Source organism: Panthera onca, chromosome A2 (genome assembly GCF_046562875.1).
Source record: "Panthera onca isolate mPanOnc1 chromosome A2, mPanOnc1 haplotype 2, whole genome shotgun sequence".
Lineage (NCBI taxonomy): Eukaryota > Metazoa > Chordata > Mammalia > Carnivora > Felidae > Panthera > Panthera onca.
The window spans coordinates 86,557,749-86,573,379 of NC_138340.1; the positions used below are offsets into that span (position 1 = coordinate 86,557,749).

General features: G+C 36.5%; 1 protein-coding gene across 9 annotated transcripts in view; it reads right to left on the bottom strand.

Moving 5' to 3' along the window:
* The window catches only part of CACNA2D1 (calcium voltage-gated channel auxiliary subunit alpha2delta 1), a 499,516-nt gene that overhangs the window by 386,430 nt on the left and 97,455 nt on the right, over positions 1-15,631 (bottom strand). For all 9 annotated transcript variants that reach the window (XM_060632338.3, XM_078442515.2, XM_060632340.3 and 6 more), the window contains exon 3: positions 6,394-6,510. In XM_060632338.3, the coding sequence (XP_060488321.1) occupies positions 6,394-6,510 (117 nt within the window). The remainder of the gene's footprint in view (positions 1-6,393; positions 6,511-15,631) is intronic.

The following is a 15,631-nucleotide window of genomic DNA, read 5'->3' on the forward strand; positions in this document are numbered from 1 at the left end:
TCCCTTCTGTCTATAAACATGTTTTTACGTCCTCCATTCTCAAAAACAAACAGAAAAGCAACACAAAGTCTTTAATAGTACTCCATGTTTCTCTTTCATTGTCCTACCAAACTTCATGAAAATGCAAATTTCTTGTCAATTTCTCACTTCATAATCTCTTTTTAAAACTGTTGTCTTTATTCCGTTCCAATACATTCTAATGAATCTGTCATGACAAAAACAAACTAATAACTCCTAATACCCAAATACAACACACTTTTTATTCTTCAAGTCTCTGAAGATTTTCACATTTCTTCCTGAATCTCTTTACCATCAATTTGGACCAATTTTTCTGATATTTCTTCCTGTATTTCCAAGTTAAACTCTCTTAAGGTAAAGGCCAGGAATCAGCATTTTCAGCAAACCCTAGAGGCATTGCTGAGAAACATGAAAGAGACAGAAGTGTGAGTTCAAAGAAATGAAAAAAATTTGATCAAACAACCAGGATCTCATCCTTCCAGAAAAAAAGACCCTACTTTAATAGTCATTGAAAACATTTGTGATTTTGTTCTTTTCATTATCTAATCTTAAAGTCAGTATCAAGGTTGAAAGAAGAGCTGGGCATATTACAGTATTCAAAGTTTTATAATAAATTGGAAGTAGCTTTAATTAAAGTTACCAGGACACCAGAGGGAGACAAGATATGCCCTAATTGGAAAAGTGTCACTACAGAAATTCAATTATTATAACCTTAATCCTATTTGCTTTGAGCAAAATGTCTGGAAACCTTCATTGGTTCAGCAGATGTCCTTGGCCTGGGCAGGATGGTGAACCATGAAACCACTGACTTCATTCACCTCTATGTTTCAGAAGGCACCACTGGAGGTTGGATCATTTTGCTGAAGAGCTTTCTCCCATGGGCTATTCATGTACAGTTGCAGATTTTTCGGCCTAGATTAGGCCAAAATAAATGTTGATAACAATGTTAAATGATTCAGCGTGGTTTGGGTTTGTTTTTGGGGGGGGGGGGAGTGGAGAGGGGTGGGCGTTACTTGTAAACATTCTTTGATTGGAGACTGTTTAAGAATAATCCAATAATGTTAGCAGGATAATCATCACACAGCCATTTTCTGAGACAGAGATGTAACAAATGTCAGAAAAAGTCATGTAGTAGATAATCTTAGGAATAAAATGGTTTAAATAACCAGTGTGGGTTTAGAGAGGGGGGAAAAAAAAACCCAACTGTAGTCAGGTATCCTCAAACTGAATTCCACCACCACCTCATTTTATCTATACAAGCCTTGAACAAGAACGCTGGTCATGTCTGAGTTTCCTCATTTATAAAATACTTATTGTAGATGTTGAACATGCCTACTTCATAGGATTTCTATAAGAGCCTCATGAATATCAATCATCAGATGCATGTTTCTCTACAGTCACTAAGATAAAACCAAACCAAAACCAACAACTCTTTAAGTGGAAAAGTCTGTTTTGCTATAAGAAAGATAGTTTTAGGGCCAAAGCAACTAAAAATTTTTATATTGGTTTCTCTTTCAGCTCTAAGGTTGGTTGGTGGAACAGATAAAATGACCACAGCTTAAAATGAGTGTGACTAAAAAGTCAAAATCAATGCTGAAACTGAGAAAAAGAAAATACTGGTAGAAGTAGTGCAGAGTTTTACATAAACAAATGTGAGAAAAACAAAAAGGAATAAAATATGTTGTAATTCAGTTTTAAATCAACAGTTTGTAACAGAATTTAGAAACTAAGTTAAAAAAACATAAAATCTGTGTACATGTATGCACAATAAACTTTATCACAGATACTAAAAATTAATCATTTCACTAAAATAAATAAAGAAAGAAAGGAAGGAAGGAAGGAAGGAAGGGAGGGAGGGAGGGAGGGAGGGAGGGAGGGAGGGAAGGAGGGAGGAAAGATGGACTCCAGCTGCGATTTCCTTTAAAATAAATGCCAAATTATCAACTATAAGCTGTTAGGAAATTTCTTTAGTAGATATGTGAGGAAAAAAAACAGTTCAATTTACTTTTTTTTCATAGATTTTACATTTATAACATAATCTCAAAGACACCTTATGTTGCTAATCTTGATACGGAAGAAGAATAAAAGTTTAAAATCTTTTCACATTCAAATAAAAAAGAAATTTTTTTCTCTTTTTAAAAAAAATTTTTTTTCAACATTTATTGATTTTTGAGACAGAGAGAGACAGAGCATGAGCAGGGGAGGGTCAGAGAGAGAGGGAGACACAGAATCCGAAACAGGCTCCAGGCTCTGAGCTGTCAGCCCAGAGCCCGATGCGGGGCTCGAACTCACGGGCCGCGAGATCATAACCTGAGCCGAAGTCAGACGCCCAACCAACTGAGCCACCCAGGCGCCCCAAGAAATTTTTTTTTCAATACGGTATTATTTTACTTCGTTGAGTCAATTTCTGGAGATGGCTAATTGATCTAGAAGTCACTAAAAAAAATTCATAGCCTTCCAGAATATTCTACCAACTAAATATCCAATTCCTAGTCAATCTGAATGAACAGTAATTTATAGCATACTCCCTAGCCTTCATTTCTTCCGCTTTATGATTATACACTTTTTTCAGGACAAAGGATATACTTATGTGTTAGGTAAGAATGCAGATCTTGAAGTCAGACACACATGAATTTGAATGTTCTCACATTCTAGCTAACTCAAAGAATAGTTCTTGTACCAGAAACATTAGCACCACCTAAGAGCTCATTAGAAATGTAGCATCTCCAGCCAGGTCTCCTGAATAAACAGGTACATTTTAACAAGAGTCACAGGTGAAGTAAATGCTCATTAAAATTTAAGAGGCACTGGCATACGTAAGTTATTAGATAAATTTCCTTGAGCAAATTAGAGGATTTCTCAAAGACCCTGTTTTCTCATTGAAAAAATGAGACTAATAATGATGTCTAGAGCTAAGTATTATTATGAGAAAGAATTAATGCCACCAGTAAGCACTCATGAGGTCTAACTGGTATTAAATTTTATCATCTCCTTCCAATTTGTATATTCATTATTTTTCCAGTGTATTTAGATGTGGAATTATATTGGCAACCCACCCAGATAAATTAAAGAAAGCTCTTTTAGTCAAAAAGTCTCCCTGACTATAAGCCTACCACAAAAATAGAATTAATAAAGCCATCTTGCATTCACTTCCAGTACAATGTAGCACCTGTTTTTCAGTTGGTCGCAAAACATTTCCCTTTGATATAATGTGTTTTCTGTTTTTGTGGAATCAAAACAGTTAAATAAAGAATTTAGTTTGAAAACAAACATGACTCTTTCTCTCTGGCATAAAATCGAACTAATTCCACATTTAATTAGCCATTGTGATTTCTAGATTCTGCCATTCACGCACCTGGGATAGTCACTGATCCCCACAGGACTCAAATAATGTACCAGGTGTCTAGAACTTCAATTCTGAATGAGAAAAAGAAAGTCACAATAGGCTCCATTTTAATCCAATTAAGGCAAGATACATCCTATTTCATTCTCTGACCTTTTTTCATGAGACTTTGATATCCAGATTATCTGCTTCTTACATTTGGACGAAAAATGTAAGCTGATAAAAATCAAGATAATTAGAATCATTTTCAGCTGTCAGAGAGTAAATATTAATCACAAGTAAAAAGTACCTATCTTATTTTTATTAAATAAACTTTTATTGAAAACACATTTACATGTATAAATGATGCTTAAAAATGGTATCCACATACCCCAAATGGAAGATAATAACACTTTTAATCTTCCAGTAATGAAAGCTTATTTTACCATGGATAACTCACTGATTTATTTCTTAAAAAATTAAATGTTTCAACTTCGGGCAATATGGCATTTCAAATATTCCAAAGAGCTCTCCTGTTATATTACAACAGTATCTTGGGTATTTTAAGAAACAAAGATTTAAAAGTGCCAAAAAAACAGGCAAAATTTCTGAGTGCCAACATACATATAAAATAAACTAAAGATCTTGATTGTTAGTGATAAGTAAACAGGAAATTCAGAATTGTCCTGGGACAAATACTTGTAACACTGCTGTGATTTATAGTCTAAGAGAAACTAAACATAAGCTCGAGCATTATATCTAACAGAAGACGTATAGGAACTTCACAAAGAAATTTTAAAACTCTATTGAATGGAATAAGAACATGCTCAATGGAAACAATAGCATATTTATAAATAAAAAGACAAAATATCATAATGATATCTATCTTCCCAATTTGGTCTGAGTCAATGCAATCAAAATCCCACTAAAGATTTTCTTGGATAATAACAAGATGAATCTAAAACTTCGATTAAATGGGAAGCTTCCAGAATACTCCAGATCCTAATGAAGAAGAAAGAATATGGTGAGGGACTGGCTTACCAGGTATCTAGCTTGATGACTGGAGCTCATTAGGGTTATGCAAACTAATAAATGGCCTTGAGAAAATTGGTTAGAAAAAACAGTTAATTTCAAGGGCAAGTGAACATTATATACTGACATTAGTTGGTAGGTGGAATAAATAAATCTGAAAGAACTTTTTAGAATGGGATATAGAACAAATGTTTATAATCTCAGCATAGGGAAGGATTTCTTAAAATATATGCCCTAAAATACGAATAACTTGTTAAAAAGATGACTTTGACTACACTAAAATTAAGAACTTATTTTATCAAGATATACCATAAGGACAATGAAAAGACAAGTCCCAAGCAAGTCAGAAAAAGATATTTCGGAAGGCTGAGTGGCTCAGTCGGTTAAGTGTGTCCGACTTCGGTTCAGGTCATGATCTCACAGCTCATGAGTTTGAATCCCATGTTGGTCTCTGTGCTGTGCTGACAGCTCAGAACCTGGAGCCTACTTTGGATTCTGTGCCACTCTCTCTCTCTCTCTGCTCTTCCCCAACTCACACTCTGTCTCAATCTCTCTCTCAAAAATAAACAAACATTAAAAAAAATTCCTTAAAAAAAAGATATTTGTATTATATATAACTTAAATGAGTCACTATCAAGAATATATAACCTACAAATTAATTTAAAGAATTAAAATACACAAAAGATCTGAACAGATATTTCACTGAAGAAACAAAACTGGTGAATGAATATAAAACAAAATGCCTGCCTCATTAATAAGAACCAGAGGTACCTTTTACACCCATTTGATTGTCTATAATTAAGCAATCTGGGGCACCTGCATGGTTCAGTTGGTTGAGCATCCGACTTTTGGTTTCAGTCAGATAATGATCTCAGGGTTTCATGAGTTCAAGCCCAACATCGGACTCTATGCTGAAGGCGTGGAGCTTGTTTTGGATTCCCTTTCTCACCCTCTCTCTCTGCTGCTCCCCCATTTTCTCTCTCTCTCAAAATAAATAAATAAAACTCAAAAAAAAGGTTTTTTTGATAAAAAGAGGTGTGACATCACCATTTAAAAAGTTGTTTTTGTTTTTGTTTTGTTTTGTTTTTAATAAAAAGACATGTGATATCACCTTTTATTGTCCAGAATATGGATCAAAGGAGATTTGTATATAGCTAGTAGATGTCTAAATTGATACAACTATTTTGGAAAACAATTTTCATACTTTTGTAAAAGTGACTTTATGAGTACTCTACACTCTACCAATTTTACTATCATGTATATAACACCCTACAGATATCCCTGCATGTATGAACCAGGAGACTTGTTCAAGAAAATTGAGTAGCACTATTCATAGTAGCACTCATCTGGAGATGATTCAAATAATAATTTACCGACAGAGAATAAATGAACAAACTGAGATATATGCTCATACTATTTAAATGTGAATAAGAGTGAATGAAAGCTACATGCACACACCCAGATAAGTCATACAAACATAATGTTGAGGGAAGACAGCAAGTTGGTAATGACAACACACAGCACAACGTGGTTTTAATAAAGCTGGAAAACAAGCAAACCAATAATCATCTTGTTTCCCAACACATCTATGTGAGGCACATCTATTTTTAAAAAGAAAAGAAATGAGTCATCAGATATTTGTACACTGGCCACCTCTGGCAAGGAGGGAGGGTGATCAGAAAGGAGAATACTACAAAGGCGGTTTTATGAGTGTTGGCAATATGTGTGGCTTTTATGTTGTCTAATAGATTTAAACATTATTATTATGCATCACAGCTTACATATGTATAAAGAGATGTCTGGACCAATTAAATATACTGTTCTTATGTAACAGAATCCTCTAAAAAATAAACTAGTAATTAGAATTAAGGTTCACAATGAAACTATGATATCTCACCTTTTAGGAACATATTACATGGACACAGTATCCAAGGTAAAGAAAGCATACTGAAGAAAATAAAGTATGAAACATAAACAAGTAATGGAAAAAAATAAAATGAGCAGAGCCCATTTCAACTCACCACCAGGGCTTTGGATCTGTTGCTGAGAAGTTTCTCAATATCCCTGGCTGCAATTTCCACCAGCTGCCGTGCATTATTTGGTTCCACAGTATACAAATCTTGATACTTCTCATAAATCTGCCGGAAGGGAAAAGATAATTAATAACTGCATATGTGGTTCTTAAGTTCACAGAATGTATTGTAAACCATAAACAACCGATTAGAAAGACCCACTCTTTCTTCATTTTGATCTTTTTGGAGTTTGGATGTGTCAAAAGTATCTATGTAAATAAAAATCTGCTGCCAGACCACGCGTTTGCCAAAACAGCAGGTCATGTTAACAGCTGGTAGGAGATCTTGTACCCCAATGATCCGTGTATGAAATTTTGTGACTTGAAATTGTACCTCCCCTAATTCAAAACCTGGTATTAACTGCCAAGAGGATGACGATGATGATCATCATCATCATTATTTTAAATCTTGCTGCAAAACACTGGAAGGGAAGCCCAGGAGGTCAAACTTGGAGGATGTGTACAGTGCGCAAAGGTAAGAGGAAGGGGAAAGAAAGAAGTTTTCGAAGGAGACTTCCCACTGTTACCGCTGCTCAACGGCTACAACCGTTGAGGTCAAATTGTATGCTGCTGAAGCTCATGCAAAGAGAGAGTCAGAGAGGGAGAGGGAGGAAGAGGAAGACTGAGAGAGCATGAAGCTCATGCTAAGGCTCATCCAGGTAATACACACAGCTTTATTACACAGAAGAGTTGAAGATCACTGAGGCCTACGTTAAAGTTTGGTTAGAACTGTACTAGTGCAAATAATTTTTATTAGCAAACTCAATCCCTGCAGTTTTGTTTAGATCACTGAACCAAGCTATGCTAAAAGTAAGCTTAGGCAGGAGCAGCAGACTATAATTTTGCCTCCCATCAGTGTCTGTGCAAGGATTTCCCTAGAGTGGCATAAGAAGCACCTGGTTTGCAGAGCCTGTGCACTCCTGGCAGGAGAGAAAGAATTCGAGAAAGGTGGGGGAAGGGAGAAACAGCGGCCATGCTTGAGGCTGCTGGGCTTAGCCGAGGAGGAAATCCCTTATGTGCCCAACAGATGGGCTGCACATGCATGACTAAACCATCTTTGAAAGCCAGGGCCTGGCAGGTTTTTACGGTCTTATGAGACGTGAAACCAGGCACATGCAGGAACCAGTTCAACCCTGCTTTTGCTGGCAGAACTCCAGCTTTCTGCAATACTACCAACAGGTTCTATAGCCTGGTCCAAGCTGACCACGGTTGACACTGATAAATACTGGTTTCAAATATACACGGATGCATATGCTAACATTTATTACAGAACACATTAGTTTTACATGAAGCCTTTATTTTTTTTTTAAATGATTCAAAATTAATAGTTTTAAAATATTTAAGTGAAACCTTAACTCCTGAACTTTTTTTCTTAAACTCTGAGGTTTTTCTAATACTTGAAGTTTTTTGGGTTTTTTTTGTTTGTTTTTTTTAAGTTTATTCTGAGAGAGAGAGAGAGAGGGAGAAAGACAGAATCCTAAACAGGCCTCACACTGTCATCGTGGAGCCCGATGCAGGGCTTGAATTCACAAAACCGTGAGATCATGACCTGAGCTGAAATCAAGAGTCAGATGCTCAACAGACCAAACCACCCAGGAACCCCTAATACTCATTTGAACTTTGACCTTGTAGGTTTTTCGTCCCAAATATTCAAGGCACAGTAGTCTACGCTTATAAATTCCCCATATTTAGTTTTGTTTGAAATTCCTGCATATTACTGGATTGCTTACACTTTCTTGCTAAGGGGCATATTATTGAGTCTTATTCTACAGACCAGGTTGTCCACAAACAACTCCATCCAACCTAAGCCTCTCTCTTTCATTTTAGCCTAAGATGACATCCAGGAACACGAACTCCTTAATAGATTAATTGATTTGGGAAACAAACAGGTAAGCCTCAACATCGCCGTAATTGATCCAGGACATTTAGTTCTTTGCGGTAAAACCAATAAAGCTAATTGGCGTGAAAGGCAGTTGTGCTTTGTACCATTAATATTGTGTTCGCTTCTGTATGAAGTCTGACCTTCTTCCTATGGTACAGGGACTGCAACAGAAGTCAGAGTTGGGAGAGATTAGTCCCAAATACACAATCTGTACTTCACAGTATGCACCACACACAATGTCACTTAAGTCACTACTTACATATGCCAGATATCTTATAGGTTCTTTAAAGGATGAATGGTTATGAATCAGAAGTAAAAATTCAATTCAAGTATACACAAATCCACTCAAATATACACAATATTCTCTCAGATGGATTCTATAGTAATTTTTAAATCCTTAGGGGGAAAAAGACAGTATCTAACTTACAAATAAACTTTAAATAAATGAGGTCAAGGAAGCTGAAGTCTACAGCCCCAATATAAATATCCTGTTGTACTTTTTAATGTATAAAACCACATTTGAAATGTTTTCTTGGTGATCAAAATGAATTAAGACCATATAACTGCTCCACCAAAAGAAGTAGTCATTGTTTCTGGTCTTAAAGAATGTAATATTCTTTGTTGTTTTTGTTAGAGGTACTGCGAAGGCTCTCAAAAACTCTCCTGGTATATGTTTAGCAAAAAGTTTTCAGAGGAGAAGAGTTCAGTGGATTTTTAAGATTATATGATATATTGCTATAAAGTACCTACATTTATAATTCTTCCCACCACTAAATAAAACCCTATTTCTACAATATTTAGTATGTTAACAGAGTTGGGGTTTTTTTTTGCTTTTGTTTTCTTTTTTAAACAGAACCTTGGGGAACCTGGGTGGCTTAGTCGGTTAAGCATCCGACTTCGGCTCAGGTCATGATCTCATGGTTCAAGAGTTCGAGCCCTGTGTCGGGCTCTGTGCTGACAGCTCAGAGCCTGGAGCCTGCTTCGGATTCTGTGGCTCCTTCTCTCTCTGCTCCTCTCCTGCTCACATTCTGTCTGTCTCTCAAAAATAAATAAACGTTAAAAAAAATTAAGAAAAAAAAAACAGAACCTTAAGTATCTTTTCTTTTTTTCTTCCTGTTCTTTTTATCTTTTCTAAAAAATAATGGTCTGTTTCACCATTTTATCCAAGCTCTTTCCAGGAAATAAATAAATAAATAACTAAATAAATAAAACAAAAGAGCGTAGTATAAATAATTTGGGTTTTGCCACCCAACAGAGGTCCATTAAAATCATATGTCAATTCCTCATATGCTGTATGACACTGGCTTCCATTCCTTCTACTAGAAAGAATACATCACAATAAAGAGAATCCTAGACAGGATGTTTTCCCTCCTGATACACTAATACGCTTTAATTTTTCTATAGTTCAAATTCTTTCACTTCCATCCTTGCCACAGATTTTAACAGAAAAATGTACCACCTGTACATTCTTGCTTTCTTACAATCTTAATTAACTGGGTTTAAGGAGCATTCACTATTACATTTGGAGACAACAGAGAATATGGTTTCCCTTCCTTTTTTTCACTGGAAACTTCTAAGTGTCTTTGCTCCAAATCCATAGTTCCCACATAATCTCTAGAAGGAGAGTACATTTAAAAATAACCTCTTGGCACCTGGGTGGCTCAATAGGTTAAGCACTTGATTTCGGCTCAGGTCATGATCTCACAGTTCGTGGGTTCAAGTCCACTTTTGGCTCCCAGGGTTGGAGCCTGCTTGGGATTCTCTCTCTCCCTGTCTCTCTGCCCTTGCCCTGCTTGTGTGCACTCTCTCAAAAATGAACAAGAAAATAATAATAAAAATAAAAATAACCTCTAATATCTAAAAAGTGACACCACTCAATGATATAATTGCTCACTGAACATACAGAAATGTTTCAAAAATCTTAAGACTTACTACACAGATATCCCAGAGATGCTTACTGAAAGTGAGGTAAGTTTCCAGATTTGCGATGACCTAGAATATTATATTAGCAATCATTTTTAGGCATCTACTCTATAGCACTCTGAGGTGTTTCACATACATTATCATTTACTAACTTTAAGAAACTTAAAAAGTACATTGGATTAACTACCGTGTTAGAATACTGAAATTCAGGCTTTGGAGTTATCAGAGTGGAGACAGCTTGGGTCCCCAATTTCACATCGTGAAGGAGCAAACCACTGCCCAGAGTAGTAGAAAGGAAAATGGTAACGTGGTAGGTTTAGGCAAAGTGAGTCTGCAGTGCCACTCTACACCGGAGATGTCCCTTGGTTTCAGCAGGATGTGGAGAAATAGGAAAGACTGTTGGAATGAATAAGAAAGGGAGCTAAGAATTAATCCCTCTGCTAGAAGATGGCCTCAGGGCAGGATCAAGGGAGCCCCAATGCAGAAATTGAGGGATAGACAGTGGGAAGCAGAATCCCAGCCGAAGAATGACGGTGCGACGCACCCAGACTCGAGGGCCCTATGCAGGCTAAGGAGCCTGGCCAAGTTCTTAGTAGCACCCATATTCAGTATTTATAACAAGAGAACAGAAAACAGCACATCCACTGCACATCTTGTCACAGGTTTCCCCTTGTGCCCAGATGCCAAGGAGTAAAGTTAAGAACATTAGAGATCATGGGAAGGCAGTTTAAACAAAAGCTTCAAAATGGCAGGACTAAATCTTTTTCCTTTGGGAGAGAGAATGGCACCTCTAAAAGAACTTAAAAAGTTCTCTAAAAGGAAACAGAAATTCTTGCGTATTAAATCTTAAGTATGTATAATTTTGACCACCCCTTCCCTTAGTACTTGTACATTAACTTTCCTCCCATGGAACTTGTCCGGAATAAGCAACCCAGATTTCTGCCATGCCCATAGCCATCCTTCTGAGAAAAGCTTTCCTTGTGACAGTCCCTAATGAAAGAAGAGTTGTAGGTATTTCCTGACAAATGGGTAACAATATTCTAATGTATGACCTTGCCTTTGGCCCCTGGCCAATCACATCAGAACATATCAGATCTAGAAGCTGCTAACTTCTGACTCAATAGCCTGCGAGGAAACAGGTACAAAAGATTTGTACAAGCAGTGACAACATACTGAACCAATCAGATTCTCTCACCACAGGACAACAGTTAGGTCGATCAAAGGCACAAACAGCAGAAATGAAAAGTCTAGTGGAAGGAAAGCAACAGGCACATACCACAGAGTGACACAAGTGATGGCTATGGTAGGTGGAACACTAGCCCCCCCCCCCCCCAAAGGTATCCACACATATATGTGTGCTGTTACATGGCAAAGGGGAATGATGTTTGCAGATGGTAATGGCTCAATCGGTTGAGTGTCTGACTCTTGATTTTGGCTTAAGTCACGATCCCAGGGTGGTGGGATCAAGCCCCACATCAGTCTCTACACTGAATGTAGAGCCCACTTGGGACTCTTTCGGATTCTCTCTCCTCTCTCTCCTTCTGCCCCTCTCCCCCATTCACACTCTCTCTAAAATAAAAGATAAACATTAGAAAATAAATTAATGCATTAAATTAAATGGAAAAGAAAGAGGTTATCCTGGTTTGTTCTGGAGGGTCCAATATAATCACAAGGGTCCTTGAAAACGGAAGAGAAAGATGGGACTGTACACAGGAAACCAGAGAGATCGCAGCATGAGAAGAAATCATTCCAATGTCGCCAGATTTGAAGACGTTGGAAAGGGGCCATGAGCCAAGGGAAGGACTTCTGACCCACAAGTTGTAAAATAATAAATTTGTGCTTTAAGTCAATAAGTTTGGGGGAATGTGTCACACTAATAATAGAAAACTAAAACAATGAATTAGTTGTGAAGAGCTCCAGCTGAGAGGTAACAATAATAATCAGCCTCTGGATAGTGATTCTATAATAAAGTCCCAAGTGAGTCATTCTGTCAAAAAATAAAAATGCTAAGAAAGACCCCATGCTTTGAAGGTTGTGATTAACATTATTAATTACTACTTTGCACCTTCATTTCATTACTCATTAGATTCATGTCATTCATTTCAATCATTCTGTTGAGAAATGGGTAATTTCTGTTCAACTTTACAAAATAACGAAATTATCTCAGGACTCCAACAATGACCTTCACAATAACATGGGATTCTGAGAAGAAATTCTAGAAAGAAAAGCTAACAAATACCAAAATAGATGTGCACACATTGTCCAAAAATATATATGAATTGGATGAATAAATATGATCCTACCTCATAATAATGAGAGGGATGAAAACAAACTGTGACATGACTCCCACGAACATTCTAATTTCACTGCCTTTTCTGGCTAAGGGGAGTAAATTCAAACATCTTCAAGGCAAATGCAGGTAGGAAAAGAGATGCCTTGTCACTTCAACTGCTTTAGATACTCACAAAATCAATTTCACTTGCTTTTAGTTGAATTTTGCAATGTGGGATGGTTTGGTTATATGGGTTTTTTCTTCTTGATTAAGTGTTCTGTGGGCTTTTGAACTACTTGTTCCCTAGCAACTAAGAATGTCTTGTTTCTAAAAGATGTATTAGCACAAAAAGAATGATACAATGTTCTTTCGTGGTCACTTTCAAAGATCAAAGTTCCCTTACCTTAAGAAATTTTGCAATGATTCACAAGTATAACAAAGTCTTTCTTTTTATTTATCATAAGTTACATCATCACAGAAGCGCGCCAATAGAAAGGGATGTTCAGATATGTCAAGAGTCCTTCATGTCAGGTAAAGAGTAACTAGTGACACTAGGTCTGAATTTGTCTTAGAATATATTTTACCAACAACAAAGAAAAAATTTAGAAACCCTACCTTCCTCTGTTAAAAATTAGCTGTTAAAAAAATGAATGTTGCCATAAAAAATATGCAATATTTACTAATTAGCTCCTGATCTCTTCAAACACTCCCTACCTACTCTTTAATTAAAACAGTAAATGATGCAATCTCATAAATAAATGTCAAGTTTTTTTTTTAAATGTCTCACTCTTTAATACTCTTTAGTACACTGTCAGTTGTGTTTAACACAATTAGTAAAAATCGCTTTAAATTATAGCATTTTGTTTCCTTTCCCCTGTAACCTATCTTTCTGAGATAGGCTACCACCTTTGAACTTTTTTATGGCTGAAGATTTTTGACTACCTTTTTTTTTTTTTTTTTTCCCAAATTGTTATTTAAATTCTAGTCAGTTAAACTACAGTGCAGTGTTGGTTTCAGGGGTACAATTCAGCGATTCATCATTTACATACAACACCCAGTGTCCATTTTGGCTACTTTCAAGTAATTGCAAACATCATCTAACATTCATAGTTTATTAAGCATCACATTTGTTATATATTTCATATTTCCTTTAACCAGAATGTAAATTTCAAGAGGACAGAGATTTTGTTCATTGGTACACCCCAGCACATAAAACATGGTCTGCACATGGCCAGTACTCGTATCTACTGATGGCAGGCAGACAACACCTAAATGGTCATCACACCCTAAAAATAGACTAACTACACAAAAGCAAGGTAATGATCAATGTGAAGATTATTAGTGTTCCACATAAGAGGGGGAGAAAATTGTGCTGTCAGAATTCAGAGTAAAATAAAATCACATGGATTATAGTAGTCAAAAAGATGCAATGACAGCCACACTTTGAGGGAAATATATATTAATATGGGAGGAAAGAAATCAGAATCTGTGTGATACAAGGAATTATTGGAAAATACAGACTGAAAGGCAAAATGAGACACACTATCAAGGAAAGCTATAAAACTCAGGGTACTGGTTTATACCATAGAATATGGTCAACTCCAAGCTCTATTGCTCAGAACTTCTAGTAAAGTTAATTAGCACACAGCAAGAATTCAAAATATAACATAGGCCTGCTTACTATGAACCTCAACACACACACACACACACACACACACATATGTGCTCATGTAATTATATACATATATACATATACGCACATATACATATATAATTGATCATGTCTGGGGGCTCCTGGGTGGCTCAGTTGGTTAAGCATCTTGACTTCAGCTCAGGTCATGATCTCTCCATTCATGAGTTCAAGCCCCGCATCAGGCCCTGCGTTTGACAGCTCTGACAGAGCCTGGAGCCTGCTTCGGATTCTGTGTCTCCCTCTCTCTCTTCCCCTCCACCACGCTCACTCTCTCTCTCTCAAAAATGAATAAACGTTAAAAAAATAAAACAATTGATCATGTTCTTGAATTTATGGTGCATATTTTTCTAATGATAATTATACCAAACCAGCATTCAAATAACAAACACAAGAGTTCAAAATACTTTCCCTACTCCTTCCCTATGATAAACTTTTCAGCTGGGACACTATCACATTTAAGATGAGACATTACCTTTAAGAAGAATATTTAGGAAGAATGAAATCAGAATTGGAGAATGTTCCACAGTATATCTTTCTACTTGCCCTAGTTCCTATTAATGAGAATTTAATGGTGACACTTTCCAGCTTGCATTAGATGGCAGAAGGACCAGAACAAGTAACAAGCACAAATATGCCTGGGCTTTCTCCAAACTACACATCAGAACAGGCGATAATATTTAACTAGAAGGTTAAATACAAGGGCTCATTCCTGGAACACAGAAACTAACCTATAACAAAGACTAAATTGAGCGAAAGAAAGAGAAAGAGAGAAAGAGAAAAAGAGAGAAAGAAAGAGAAAGAGAGGAAGGAAGGAAGGAAGGAAAAGAAAGAAAGAAAGAGAAAAGAAGAGAAAAGAAAAGAAAAGAAAAGAAAAGAAAAGAAAAGAAAAGAAAAGAAAAGAAAGAAAAAGAAAACAAGACTTCTTCAGATTTTAGGTTGGAGACATTTCATACATAAGGTAAAGAGTAAGTTTATCTTTAAGAAGGCTCAGAATTAGAGGTGCCTAGGTGGCTCAGTCAGTTACGCATCTGACTCCTGATTTTGGCTCAGGTCATGATCTCACCATTCATGAGATTGAACCCTGCATCAGACTATGTGCTGACAGCTCAGTACCTGCTTGGGATTTCTCCGAGCGGCTCTCTGCCCCTCCCCCACTTGTGCGTGCATGCACGCTATCGCTCGGGCTCTCTCTCTCTCTCTCTCTCAAAAAGAAATAAACATTAAAAAAAAGAATATTCAGAATTTTTTTAAAAAAAGAGTATTCAGAATTAAAACAAGAAAAGCGTTAAGATACATATAATAAGAAGCCACCTACTTGGGTTTTTTGTTTGCTAATTCCAGAGATAACATTAACCTAGCCTCTTTCACTTTGCATATCTGGAGCCACATATGAACTGTGTGTGTGTTTTGAGTAACAA